General features: G+C 41.7%; 1 protein-coding gene across 2 annotated transcripts in view; it reads left to right on the forward strand.

Moving 5' to 3' along the window:
- dync1i2a (dynein, cytoplasmic 1, intermediate chain 2a) overlaps positions 1-15,555 on the forward strand; it is a 114,440-nt gene that overhangs the window by 57,311 nt on the left and 41,574 nt on the right. The window contains exons 6-7 of one of the 2 annotated variants that reach the window (XM_079619805.1): positions 8,719-8,772; positions 10,777-10,892. In XM_079619805.1, coding sequence (XP_079475931.1) covers positions 8,719-8,772; positions 10,777-10,892 — 170 coding nt within the window. The remainder of the gene's footprint in view (positions 1-8,718; positions 8,773-10,776; positions 10,893-15,555) is intronic. The other variant, XM_079619806.1, reaches the window with a different exon arrangement.

Genomic DNA, 15,555 nt, shown 5'->3' on the forward strand with positions numbered 1-15,555 from the left:
TAGATGGTCACTGCTGACATATGATTGACTGTCATGCTCTACCTGCTCCATGCTTTTCCTCAATATGTCTGCAGCCCTGTGTAATATTTGGATTTCGGAAAGACTCTGACTTGTCTGTGGAAATGTTGTCTCACAGTCTACTGTTATTTCTGTGAGTTTAGCAGCTTCCCTCAGTGCACAACCTATGGTCATACTATCTGAGCAGATCAGATCTGACTGTCCTGGACGTGGTACAAATACAAGCATGTCTTTGTAATGCTGTATCAGCTTTTCCTTTAGTTTCCAGGATCTATATTTCTTGTGTTGAACTATGGACACACCTTCTTCCTCAGCAATGGTCTTTAGTATGTTGTCATAGCTATCAGTCAAAGAGTTGAGAGTCCTCATTTTCATATATTTGGACAATACGGTTTTATCAATGTCTTCAGTGAGCTTAATAAACGCTTTGTCATAGACATTGGTCTGCTTTTCTGATTATTTTCTTCGTCTGGCAGCTGCTATATTTCGTTCAGAGATGTAGTGTGCAAGGCACATTTTATGGTATTTTGCATCATATGCAAAGAGATCTGGGCATGAAAGAATTCGAAGATGTACTTCTTCATCAAGCCTTTCAGAAGCTGCCCGAAGGACCTTGTCTCTGGTACTTGCGCCTGTACCAGTCGAAATGGCTGTCAGAGGTTCTGGTCTAGAGCTGGCCTTCCCACAAATGAAACAATCTCTCCGTTTTTAAATGATGTTGTATCAGCCCTACTCAGCCTTCTTGGTGCAGATGTGCTCTCACTCTCAACATTTGCAACTTGCTGCTGCTCACTGATTTTTGTCTTACTGCAGTAGTTCGCTCTACATGATGCATATGAAACTTTGATTTTGGAGGAAAGTATGTCATCTGTATATGGAGCCAGAGTTTTATGGACACCATCATCTCTCTGCTGAGCAAGGGTAAGTATGCGTTGGAGGCCATCTACTGTGGGGTTTTGGACATAGGGATCTTTTTTCTTGCCCTTTTCAAAATGTTTCCCACAAATTATACAAAGCTTTGGATCCAATGTCTGTAAGACATTCTCCATAATTCAAGAGACTAGTGAAAAGGAAAAAATATATACATTTCAGAATTTGGTAACACTTTACAATAAGGTTCATTAGTTAATGCATTAACTAACATTAACTAACCATGAGCAATATATTTGTTATTGTATTTGTTAATCTTTGTTAACGTTAGTTAATAGAAATAGAGCTATTCATTGTTTGTTCATGTTAGTTTACAGTGCATGAACTAATGTTAATAAGATTTTAATAAAGTATTAGTAAATGTTGAAATTAACATGAACAAAGATTAATAAATACTGTATAAGTGCAGTTCATTATTTCATGTTAACTAATGTTAACTAACGAACCTTATTGTAAAGTGTTACCCAGAATTTTAATTGAAACGCAAATCAAGTTGAATTACACATGCAACATTAGTCAGAGGGCTTAGTAATGTCTTAGCTAGGCTAAGTAGTTTATACAACTAGCTACTTAGCTACTTGTATTAGGCTAGGTCAGCCTTTTCTTATGACATAATATTTGTTTATTAAGACATTATAGAAGATATCAATAAAGACAATCAAGTAGATAGCTACTGCTGGATCCAACCATTAGCCTAGCACTAATATCTTATTCTTATCTAATCAGAGATCACACCAATGGGGTGAAGTAAGCAGTGTAGGCTCGACTGCTGGCCTGGACAGAGAAAAAAAGCTAACAAATATTATTTTCTATTTTTCAGTAATGACTTGGCCAAAACAAAATTCAAATGGATATACATATTTTAATAAAGGTGTTCCATTCCAATGTTAACATGATTCTATTTGATCTGTGTTTCATATGAATTGTATAGTATACTGTGCCTTTTGAAATGTATCATTATTAAATGGATCTTAAATGAGACTATTATGACAGTGTTCCGTTATCTTTCATTTTAGACACCTCACACATTGAGTGACAGAAAACTCTGATTCATCATGCTATATTTACATATTTGGTATTGCTGGATTCAGCACAACCCCACCTTTCCAACAAGCCATCATATATGTTTATATGTTAATCATTGGCAAAGCAACCACAAAGTAAATGAAAACATTCGGCATAGATATTCAATTTGTGTATGTCCGCTTATTTTTGGTATGTGTTTATATGTCTCTATTTATTCCATACATCAAGATATTCACATCCAGTCTTTTCTAGTAGGTAAAGCAACTTCCTGACTACAAATATGTCAAGTTTCAAAGCTCTCAGAGCTTGTGTGATTGATCTGCACTAGTTTTTATGCCTTAACTCCCATACGGACAGGCTATATTTTAGTCCTTTTTTGGTTTTGGGTGTATAAAAATATCTGTTAATTTAACAATCTTAGCAGTAAAATATTTTGAGCCAAGAATCCATTTCATATATGGGAGACCTTAGAGATAAGGAAAAACATTATTTGGTTTAGTTCTACCTCCGGTAGGGGTATCGCAAAAATTATAGGGCATTGTCACTAGCCTAATAATGTTTAATCAAAATGCCATGACCGGACCTTCCAGTAAAAACAACACTTCTCTCTGGTGATGAATGCAGGATTTCTCCAATCATTCAGGCCCTGTGTACAGCTGGTGTTAAGATGCGTTTTGGTCGATCGGATCACAAGTGGACGACACTAAATACAGGAGTAAACGGGTCTAAAACATTTCAAGCTTGTCCACCGAAAACATTCGACCGGATTGCTTTCATAGTGTAAACACTCATGTGGTCGAATGTGTTCAAACAGCCACAAAACACCATCTACTGATCTAATGAGTAACATTATGAGAAGAGCGCTAGCCAGACGGGGTTTAAAGAACTGAAGAATCAGCTGAAGACCCAAGTTTGGTTTGAAGATGAAACACGCACCACACACAATGTTCTCTCGCCATTCCTGATTTCTAACACACACTCACAGCGTTCGGCTGGTCTTGCGACTCCGTGTGTTTTTTCCATCGTCTCTGGTTGTGTGTTCATATGTAAATTACGCAAGCTTATTTCATCATATATGAATATGTGCTGTGTTCTTTGCTCTCAATAACAAAATAAACACAACAAAATTACAGCGGTGAGAAAACAGCAGTTAAAGTCCTCAAGTTTTTTTGGGCTTTTAGTATGAATATGTTAGCCTACTCTTATCTATAAGCTAGCGTGCCGCAAAACAATGACACAATTTACATTTAGAAGATATAAGCGTTCAAAACTTAGTCTCTCACTTCCGCAAAAAAGATTTTGGTTCAGCTTCTCATCAGATTTTCTGTCCAATCAAATGCTCTCTAGAATCTGAAGCTCTGCCCCCTACACTATAAATAGATGCTGCGGCTGAAATCGGTCACTTGTTCACACAATGTACTATTTTCTACATGGTGAATCGCACTTAGTGCACTATAGAGGGGACGGGGAACGATTCAGACAGTGTAAATATACTTAACATTGGGGCTAATGAAGTCTGGTTTCACGTTAGCGTCACTTGAACACAGTTCGCTCCGGTCCAGAGACACAACAGGACAGATCATATGCGCACCTCAGAGCCACACACTCCTGTCATGTCATCGCCACGGGCTAACAGTGTTTATCAGCGGGAACAAACTTTTCTGTAAAGTTTACTTTAGCAAGCTGTTTCAAACTCCAGAAACAAACTCCAAAAAAAGTTGGTTTTGGCCTGATTTAGTTCGAAATGACGTCACGGCAGTTCGTTTTTCGATTTCACTTGAAGTATATCGGGGCCTTAATGGAGTGGAGAAATCACAATACAATGTCTTTTTCTATCATAAATGGCCAAAAATAATGTCTAGATTCGCATCAGTGTTGTTCTTTTGAGAGATGAAGGCTATTTCATGCCCCACTGTCTTAATAGAAGAAAGCAAAGACTGTAGTTTCAGAGCCTGCACTGCTGCTCAGCTAGAAGCTTCATCGCACACAACACATTATACACCAGCTGAGGGAAGTTTCATCAATAGCTATAGAATTTTTTTTTTTTTTTTAATCTTTCATCATAATGTAAACACCTCTTGTGCTACTTTCCTTTTTGGCTTGTCACTCGCTCTTTTTAACGGTGGCTGATTTAATTTCATGTTGACTTTAAAATGAACCATACTCGGAGCTCCTGAAAAAAGGTCAGACCCCTAAAGTCCCCTAAAGGTGTCAGACCCCTAAAGTCCCCTAAAGGTGTCAGACCCCTAAAGTCCCCTAAAGGTGTCAGACCCCTAAAGTCCCCTAAAGGTGTCAGACCCCTAAAGTCCCCTAAAGGTGTCAGACCCCTAAAGTCCCCTAAAGGTGTCAGACCCCTAAAGTCCCCTAAAGGTGTCAGACCCCTAAAGACCCCTAAATGTGTCAGACCCCTAAAGTCCCCTAAAGGTGTCAGACCCCTAAAGTCCCCTAAAGGTGTCAGACCCCTAAAGACCCCTAAAGGTCTCAGACCCCTAAAGTCCCCTAAAGGTGTCAGCCCCCTAAAGACCCCTAAAGGTGTCAGACCCCTAAAGGTCTCAGACCCCTAAAGGTGTCAGACCCCTAAAGGTCTCAGACCCCTAAAGACCCCTAAAGGTCTCAGACCCCTAAAGACCCCTAAAGGTCTCAGACCCCTAAAGACCCCTAAAGGTGTCAGACCCCTAAATACCCCTAAAGGTCTCAGACCCCTAAAGACCCCTAAAGGTGTCAGACCCTTAAAGACCCCTAAAGGTCTCAGACCCCTAAAGACCCCTAAAGGTCTCAGACCCCTAAAGACCCCTAAAGGTCTCAGACCCCTAAAGACCCCTAAAAGTCTCAGACCCCTAAAGACCCCTAAAGGTCTCAGACCCCTAAAGACCCCTAAAGGTCTCAGATAGGGCTGCACAATTAATCGAATTTTAATCACGATTACGATTTTGGCTTCCCACGATCAAATTCGCGTGATCGTGCGATATTTTAAATGCGTCATTCTGTTCATAGAACGCTCCATATGAAAGTTTTTTTTTTTTTTGCAAAGCCAATCTAGCGCTGGCTCCATGACGAGCCAATAATCAGAGTTGTTCCCTGCACCGCACAGCTTAGTTTCTAGATGTAGAAACTTGAATGTTTTGCCGGACTGGACAAAAGCAAAGCGGACTGGGCGAGATGAGACGGAGTGTGTCTGCGCGCGAGCAATAGTGCGCGAGAGACCGAGTGTGTCTGGGCACGAGCAATAGTGCGCGAGAGAGACCGCACGCGTGTGTCTGCGCGTGAGCGATAGTGCGCGAGAGACTTCAAATAACAAGAGACTTTTCAAATAACAATGACAGAATTTTATTCACTGACATCGGGATCCCGCTTACATGGCTACCTTCCAAATAAATCAATAATTTGACACAAAATATTGATTTAAAAAGGAGTGTATTGATTTAAGAACGATTGTATTGCTTCCGTGTCCATGACAACGCTCTGTTTTTCATGGCAACAGTGTGTTATCAAGAAATAACAGACTGCATTCTACATTAGAATTTAACCAAGCCATGTAATAATAGGTAGGCCTAATAATAATTATAACAGAAGATAATATCTCTAGTCTATCCTAATAATTATTATAAATACAATGTATATAAAATATAAATACAATTTAAAATATTAATAAATGATTTATTTTGATTTATTCTGGAGATGCACTGAATTTTGGTGAATAAGAGGACCCATTTTATTTTGATGCACATATTTGTACATTAGCAGGAAATGTAGCACAATATGGATGTAAAAAGCAGTTATAATTAGCCTATGGGACAAATCAACAAATAATCGTGATAATTAATCGTGATCTCAATATTGATCAAAATAATCGTGATTATCATTTTGGCCGAAATCGTGCAGCCCTAGTCTCAGACCCCTAAAGACCCCTAAAGGTCTCAGACCCCTAAAGGTGTCAGCCCCCTAAAGGTCTCAGACCCCTAAAGGTGTTAGACCCCTAAAGGTCTCAGCCCCCTAAAGACCCCTAAAGGTCTCAGACCCCTAAAGACCCCTAAAGGTCTCAGACCCCTAAAGACGCCTAAAGGTCTCAGACCCCTAAAGACCCCTAAAGGTCTCAGACCCCTAAAGACCCCTAAAGGTGTCAGACCCCTAAAGACCCCTAAATGTGTCAGACCCCTAAAGACCCCTAAAGGTCTCAGACCCCTAAAGACCCCTAAACGTCTCAGACCCCTAAACGTCTCAGACCCCTAAAGACCCCTAAAGGTCTCAGACCCCTAAAGACCCCTAAAGGTCTCAGACCCCTAAAGACCCCTAAAGGTCTCAGACCCCTAAAGTCCCCTAAAGGTGTCAGACCCCTAAAGACCCCTAAAGGTCTCAGACCCCTAAATACCCCTAAAGGTCTCAGACCCCTAAAGGTCTCAGACCCCTAAAGGTCTCAGACCCCTAAATACCCCTAAAGGTCTCAGACCCCTAAAGACCCCTAAAGGTCTCAGACCCCTAAAGACCCCTAAAGGTCTCAGACCCCTAAAGACCCCTAAAGGTCTCAGACCCCTAAATACCCCTTAAGGTCTCAGACCCCTAAAGGTGTCAGCCCCCTAAAGGTCTCAGACCCCTAAAGGTCTCAGACCCCTAAAGACGCCTAAAGGTCTCAGACCCCTAAAGACCCCTAAAGGTGTCAGACCCCTAAAGGTGTCAGACCCCTAAAGGTCTCAGACCCCTAAAGGTGTCAGACCCCTAAAGGTGTCAGACCCCTAAAGACCCCTAAAGGTCTCAGACCCCTAAAGACCCCTAAACGTCTCAGACCCCTAAAGGTCTCAGACCCCTAAAGACCCCTAAAGGTCTCAGACCCCTAAAGGTCTCAGACCCCTAAAGACCCCTAAAGGTCTCAGACCCCTAAAGACCCCTAAAGGTCTCAGACCCCTAAAGACCCCTAAAGGTCTCAGACCCCTAAAGACCCCTAAAGGTCTCAGACCCCTAAAGACCCCTAAAGGTCTCAGACCCCTAAAGACCCCTAAAGGTCTCAGACCCCTAAAGTCCCCTAAAGGTGTCAGACCCCTAAAGTCCCCTAAAGGTGTCAGACCCCTAAAGACCCCTAAAGGTCTCAGACCCCTAAATACCCCTAAAGGTCTCAGACCCCTAAAGGTCTCAGACCCCTAAAGGTCTCAGACCCCTAAATACCCCTAAAGGTCTCAGACCCCTAAAGACCCCTAAAGGTCTCAGACCCCTAAAGACCCCTAAAGGTCTCAGACCCCTAAAGACCCCTAAAGGTCTCAGACCCCTAAAGACCCCTAAAGGTCTCAGACCCCTAAAGACCCCTAAAGGTCTCAGACCCCTAAAGGTGTCAGCCCCCTAAAGGTCTCAGACCCCTAAAGGTCTCAGACCCCTAAAGACGCCTAAAGGTCTCAGACCCCTAAAGACCCCTAAAGGTCTCAGACCCCTAAAGGTGTCAGACCCCTAAAGGTCTCAGACCCCTAAAGGTGTCAGACCCCTAAAGGTGTCAGACCCCTAAAGACCCCTAAAGGTCTAAGACCCCTAAAGGTCTCAGACCCCTAAAGACCCCTAAACGTCTCAGACCCCTAAAGGTCTCAGACCCCTAAAGACCCCTAAAGGTCTCAGACCCCTAAAGGTCTCAGACCCCTAAAGACCCCTAAAGGTCTCAGACCCCTAAAGACCCCTAAAGGTCTCAGACCCCTAAAGACCCCTAAAGGTCTCAGACCCCTAAAGACCCCTAAAGGTCTCAGACCCCTAAAGACCCCTAAAGGTCTCAGACCCCTAAAGACCCCTAAAGGTCTCAGACCCCTAAAGACCCCTAAAGGTCTCAGACCCCTAAAGGTGTCAGACCCCTAAATGTCTCAGACCCCTAAAGACCCCTAAAGGTGTCAGCCCCCTAAAACTAACCAATTGTGACAACCCCAAATCTCCACATGTATTTTTATCTGCTGTGTGGTCTTACTTTAGACAGTTATTAAGGTGATGGACAGCTTTTTGGTCGAACATTGCACCAATTTAGTGACCAAATAATATGCACTACTGTATCTGGTAACATGAAACATGAGTTTGATGGCATTTCTAGTATTTACTTAAAATTCGCGTATTTATGGTACATCTATGATGGTGTCATTTAAGGTATATGGTATTGTCTCATATGTGACCCTGGATCACAAAACCAGTCACGAGTCGCACGGGTATATTTGTGGCAATAGCCAACAAAACATTGTATGGGTCAAAATTATACATTTTTATTTTATGCCAAAAATCATGAGGATATTAAGTAAAGATCATGTTCCATGAAGATATTTAGTACATTTCCTTCCGTAAATATATAAAACATTTATTTTTGTGAGTGAATGCTGCACAATCGTGAACATAAATGTTCAACTTTAAAGGAGATTCTCTCAATTTTTTCACCCTCAGATTCCAGATTTTCAAATAGTTGTATCTCAGCCAAATATTAAATATTAAAATTGACTCATGTTACTGGTTTTGTGGTCCAGGGTCACAAATAATTGTGATCAGGTGATAATGTAATAACATTATCCATATCTCCTGGACATCAGAATTCCTTTAGAAACATAGAACTACATGGACATCTGTTTCTGTGTGTGTGTGTGTGTGTGTGTGTATGTGTGTGTGTATAGAAGCTTTTCTGCTTGTGTCTCTTAACTGCTCTGAAGTGTCCTAACATTGTGTTTTTTACCAACTTTTCTATAACAACCTGTGTGTGTGTCTGTCTGTAACCCTGTCCCGTGGCTCTGGCACTAACAGGACTCTGCACTGGGACTGTGACCCCTCCACTCTTCTGCTTCACTCTGAGCTGGGGTACTGCACACTTTCTGCTCTTTCTCCTTCACTCTTTCAAAACCTGTAGAGGCATATGATCATGAGCAGGGATTCACACTGTAGATCAACGGCAGGAGAGCGAGATGTTGTAAATGCCACACAGATGTGCATGTAAATGTAACCAGACGTATAAAGTGAGATTTCCAGAGGACATTTACACCTGTATGAACATCTGGGAGTGATTCTGTGAGTTTGGTGCATGTTGACACTACATGGCAATAGTTTGGACACACATATGTAGTATTTATTCATTAATGTTAATATTTTACCCCCGGTTTCACAGACATGGGTTAAGCCTAGTCCCAGACTAAAATGCATGTTTGAGCTGTTAACGGACAGATCTTGAAATATCATGCGAGTTCCACTGTTTTGTCTCGAGATGAACACCAGTAATGTTTTTCTAAGGCATGCTTATAAAAGCTACTTACATGTCCCAATAAATCTAATAAGGCCTAATCCTGTCTGTGAAACCAGGCCTTAGAATAATAGTAAAATCATCAAAATTATGAAATGACACGTGTGTGTGTGTCATTAATTATATATATATATGTATATATATATATTTGATCATATATCATTTCCAAAAATGTTAAACAAATCAAAACTATCTGTATAAAGCAAGCTTTTCCAACAGTATTGAAGGAGTTCCCAAGTGCACTGTTGGCAACTTTTCCTTCACAACCCGGTCCAACTTTTCCATTAAAATTAATTAATTAATTAAAAAAAATGTAATTTGGTTTTTGCTTTTGTTTGAAATTCATTTATAGACCGGTTATATTTATGTACAAAGGTAATTTTTTGCTTTTAACTAAAAGCCTTTTAAGATCATGAGTAACAAATTGAAGTCAAGTGTGTCCACCATTGTCAGAATGTTACATGCATTTCTAGTCACCTATACATGTGGTAGGGGGGGATTGGATCACAATGCTTTTCTTAGGCCCTGTTTATTAAGATGCGTTTTAGTCGATCACAAGTAGACGAGGGAGACATTCCCGTTCACACCTGGTGTTGTAATCCATCTCTTTTGTCCACTTTCATACACTTCTGTCCTGATTTCTTCGAGGGGAGGGTCTATGGGAGAGTAAATGCAAATTTTTTACTTATTTGACAAAATAAGCTCATGAAATTTACATATGAACGCACACGGAGACGATGGAAAAACCTACGGAGATCATCAGCTTTAGTTTAGGCTCTGATAGACAAAAGACAGGAATGGCGAGAGAACATTGTGTTTGGTGCGCGTGTCATCTTCAAACCAAACTTGGGTCTTCAGCTGATTAAGTTTAAACCCCGTCTGGCTAGAGCTCTTCTCATAATGTTACTCATTAGATCAGTAGACGGAGAGTAGACGGTGTTTTGTGGCTGTTTGAACACATTCGATCACATGAGTGTTTACACTACGAAAAGGAATCCGGTCGAATGTGTTTTCTTCTACCTCTAGAACTGGTCAATAGTGAACAAGCTCAAAATGCTTTAGACCCGTTTACTCCTGTATTTAGCGATGTCCACTTGTGATCCGATCGACCAAAACGCATCTTAACACCAGCTGTACACGGCCTGAGACTCATTGGACTGTGATTGTTCACTTATGATCGGATCAGCTGAGAGGGCTGCTACTAGGTGTAAATGAGGCTTTAAAGGATAAATTAGCTGAATTTTAACAATGTCGGTAGTTGTAAAAATACAACTGAACTGGACTTTTATTAAAAGTACAGATCGAACTTCTGCAATTTTGTATTCCTGCCCACAGAGAATCGGATCAACAGGAGAGTGGCGCCAAAATCAAAAGTGCATTATGAGTGTTTTTGGCAAAAGGGAACAGGCCTTTTTATCTATTTTCTCTACCAATGTATCATCAAGTAAAAAAAAAACCTTTCTTCTACATAGACAGCAGCATTTTATTGAAAGCCTGTGTGAAGTATGTTTGAGCAGTGTGTGCACAGTTCCTCCGAATGACTTGTGTGTGTTTGTGCGCTCTCCCAGACGTGGTCCTCTGAAGTTGGCTATGGCGAAGACGACCCACGTGGATTTCCCACCCAAAGAGGTGGTGTCCTACACCAAGGAGACTCAGACGCCCACCACGACTCAGCAGAAAGAGGGTAAGCTGTGATCATGCACATGCAGGAATTCTGACTAATGCCATTCAAAACATTAATTTTTTATGTTATGGCCAGTCAATTTCTGATATTGTTATATATTTAACACACACACACACACACACACACACACACGTGTATGTTACATGTACTTACCATATTAATAACAGTAAATTATTCATAATTACATGCAACTAACCCTAAACCGAACCCTAACCCTATAGTAAGTTCATGTTGTTAGTTATTATTACTCAGTACTAGTGTAAACTATAGTATAGCGATAACGACACAGAGGAACAGTATCGTTGGAATCTCTTTCAAAATGATATTTTCCAGCTGATAAAAATATTGACAGCCAATCTGAATCCACCCAACTTTAAAGAGCTTGTGCATTTGAAATGGCAGACAACAAAACTACTCTGCTCTGCTCTGATTGGTCAGATGACCCAGTCAGTTTTGATTGGTCCACTCCGCTCTGATTGGTCAGATGACCCAGTCTGTTGTGATTGGTCCACTCCGCTCTGATTGGTCAATTACTTACAGTGTGTCGGAAACGAAATGTCTATTATCTGAAGTTCAGCTCCGGATCTTCCTCAGCACTTGATACACAGTGATGCAAACAGTAATGATGGCATTGGTTTTTCCGGGGGGGTTTTCTCGCAAGTCCTCATCCTTTTGAAAGTGCATCAAAGTGGATTTGCTTCCACAGCGCAGAAAACAGCGTCATCTCCACATGAACAACACGAATCAAACTCTTCCAGTCTCAGCTACAACTACAGTGTTTGAGGGTCAAAGTATATGTGACCCTGGATCACAAAACCAGTCACGAGCCGCACGGGTATATCTGTGGCAATAACCAACAATACATTGTACGGGTCAAAATTATCCATTTTTCCTTTATGCCTAAAATCATTAGGATATTAAGTGAAGATCTTGTTCCATGAAGATATTTAGTAAATTTCCTACCTTAGAGTGAATCGTGAACATAAATGCACAACTTTAAAGGCGATTTTCTCAATGTTTTGATTTTTTTGCACCCTCAGATTCCAGATGTTCAAATAGTTGCCAAATATTGTCCTATCCTAACAAACCATACATCAATGGAAAGCTTATTTATTCAGCTTATTATTATTATTCGTCACATAAGACACATACCGTAAAACTTCAAATAATAGCCCGGGCTTTTATTTTCCCAAATCGCCGAACTGCACAGGCTTTTATTTGAGACAGGCGTCTATATGAGACGGGCCTTTAATTTAGTGTTGAGATGTTCAAGCATGACAGTAGAAGGTTACCACATTATATTACTTTTTATTTATAATTCGAATGTGTTTAACAAATCAGTTAATGTAAGAAGTGTCTTAAATTATTGGCAGCATAAAAAAAAAACGATGTGACAGCAATGGGCAGAACAATATAAGTTACCGGTAATACCGGTATTCATCGAGCCTATGAACTTGTTGCCCGAAACACATTAACAATAAATAATGAAGGCTACCCTGTAAAACAACTGCAGTGATACAAAATTACCCTATTCATCACTATCATCATCTCCGCGATCCTCAACAACAAGTTCATTGGCGAATTCCTCCTCCTCGTCGCTCTCCTCCACTTCTCCCTCTCCGGCCTCCGCTAACTCTGCCTGCCTTGTTTGCACTAACAGTTCCCGCCCAGATGCGCAGGGCTCTCCCTCTTTGAAACAATGGATAAGGTGATCCTCGCTTCCATCAGAAGCTACTGTCAGGCCACATACCTAAGGACAACATCCCGAAGTTAATGAAATATATGATCTCTCCTCTCTCTCACACACACACACACACACACACGCACCGCGCGCGCGCACACACACAAGCGAACCTTAAAGGAATTTTTTAGCCGCTCCGTATCCAGCTTTTCCCACGCTTGAAGTACCCAGGCAACCAACAAGCGGCGAGCTGGGGCCCTCATATTTCCTCCAGCGGTGTACTCCTTGTCCACATCCCCTGCCATCCAGTTGTCATATGACTCGTGCAGGCTGGCTTTGAATGGTTGGTTCCATACGACGTCAGGTGCCTGTATGTACTTTGTACAGCCACCGGGTATCACAGCCGTGGTTATATTGTAGCCCCTTTTGAGCTCAGCTTTGGTCGCTGCGCTGATATGACAGCGATATGAATCCCAGGCTAGGAGACGAGGGGCGAAGTTGAGCTTTCCCACCACTCTCTGAAGCCAGTCTGCAGTCAGCTCCTCGTTCATCCATCCATTTTTGGACGTGGCCACCACCACGCCACTGATGTTTTGCATTGATTTCACCTCCTTGATCCCCCCTTTAAAAACAACGTAAGGTTTCAATTTGGTCCCGTCTGCTTTCGCAGCTAACACCACAGTTAAGTGACTCTTCTCATGACCTGTGGTTTTCAGTGGAACACTGCGCGCACCTCTCGCATCCACCGTTGTAGAGCCCACCATATCAAACCACACCGCTGTTTCATCCATGGCTATAATGTTTTTCGGCTGTATTTTCTTTTCCTTAATAATCCGCGTTGTATATGTGACAAAATTCACCAGTTTCTCAGTAAAGTGCCTGGCGTCTTTCTGGGCCACAGTTGTGCGTCTTCTGACCGAAAAGTCGTTGCACTTCAGGAATTTGTCCAGCCAACCAGCGCTCGCAGTAAAACTCTCCTCATCCCTGCCGTCACTCACTGTTGCATACACTTCTTTTGCCTTGGCCCTGATCATTTTACGTGAGACTCTGAGATGCTTTGCCCGCATGCTGTGGATCCACTCGCACACGCTCACCTCCAGCTCTTCACTGGCCTTCTTCCTCCCTCCACCTCGCAGTCTGGCCCTTTTGTCATCTTCCTCGGACAGACGTTGCAGTTCAGCTTTATTTTTACGCCATTCTCGCACCCTCTTTGGATCAACCGAGAAATGTCTTGCCGCTGCTTCTCCCGAATTTTGTTCGGCAAATTTGACAACTGTCAGCTTAAATGTCAAATCATACTTCTTTCTCTTTGTCGCCATGGTGGTATTGAGAGAAACGCATTTAGAAAAACTGAAGACTAAAAGAAAGTTCGTGAACCTCTTTGATGTGTTGCCATAGTGATGAGTCGTCACGTGACAGACGCAATCGTTCATGAACATCTAATCAGCACTTTAGCGTGCGCAATCTGCACCACAGAACTGGCTTAAACAGACGATTTGACGGGTTTTAGAAGATTAAATATAACCCGAAAATAAAAAACAGACCCGGCCTCTATTTGAGACCGGCCTTTATTTATCCAAACCTGTAGCCACACCAGGCGTGTAAAAGAGACAGGCGTCTATTTGGGACTCGGCTATTATTTGAAGTTTTACGGTATGTTGTTCCTGGGCAGCCAATGAAGATCATAGACTGGCATTATGCAAATGTGTTACAAACCTACGTAAGAAGTAAGACCGAACGACTCGTTTCAGCTGTTCAGGATGTTTTTTTCTTTTGGGAGTCAGTTACTCCATTTATCTGTACTTTGATCTTGGCAGACCTTTTACATTCACAAACATCTATAGTACACGCTACATGAAAGGTAATATGTGGGAAAGCATAATAGGGGCACTTTAATGCTCCAAGTGAACATCTTAATTGGCCAATGCTGAGAATCTGAAAACGGCATTAGTCTATCACTAATGCAGAGTATAGATCACGAACAGTATAGTATATTTCCTTTAAAATCTGTTATAGAGACTGAATCAACAAATAAACTAATGCAAATAATCAATATCCAGTAGTTAATAAAGAATAAAGCAGTATTGGTCATTATGATTGTGGTCACTAATATATTGTGCATCTCTATTTTTGATCTTCTGTTTTACCCAGAATTATTTTTGGTTACTAATGAAACATGTCTCAGAAACTAAGAGTAGAAACTGATTCTATAATGCTGAGGATGCAGATCATGGTCAAAACAAGCAACCCCAAACATCACACAGCATGACTGACACATGTCAATCACAGGAGGAGGCTGCTGAGTGGCACTGCGTTTACACCCAGAGTTAGAGCGCAAGCCTCTGATCTGAGAGCTATTCAGATGTGTGTGTGTGTGTGTGTGTGAGAGAGAGAGATCAGAAGTGTGTGGCCCTTTTTGGAAATGATCTGACCGTAGTGAACATGGAGATGAAAGCTGAGGGAAAATTGCAGAGACTCGAGAAACATAAGACGTCAAGGCAAGATTAAACACACACACACACACACACACACACACACACACACACACACACACACACACACACACACACACACACACACACACACACACACACACACACACACACACACACACACACACACACACACACACACACACATCCGTAGACAGAGCGAGGGGGCACAGGAAATGAGCAGTGGGTTAGGGGAGATATCGGAGTGTGTGTGTGTGTGTGTGTGTGTCCAAAGGCAGGTCAGGATTTGTTTAATTGCAGTTGTGCCCTTTCATGTGGCCGTTCGTGCATGTGTGTGACCGACCCACTCATGACAAATACACAAGATCACTGCTTTGCCGTGTATGTGTATCTTTGCGATGTTTGAGATAATGAAAGAACATTTTAATGAAAGCCCTTTTGGGGATCTATTTTTAGGGATATCATGACTGTATAATTATTTGACAATTAAGTTTGTCTGATTAGGCTGATAATTGTTGCAGATATTATC

This window comes from Phoxinus phoxinus, assembly GCF_949152265.1.
Source record: "Phoxinus phoxinus genome assembly, chromosome: 7".
NCBI classification, from domain to species: Eukaryota; Metazoa; Chordata; class Actinopteri; order Cypriniformes; family Leuciscidae; genus Phoxinus; species Phoxinus phoxinus.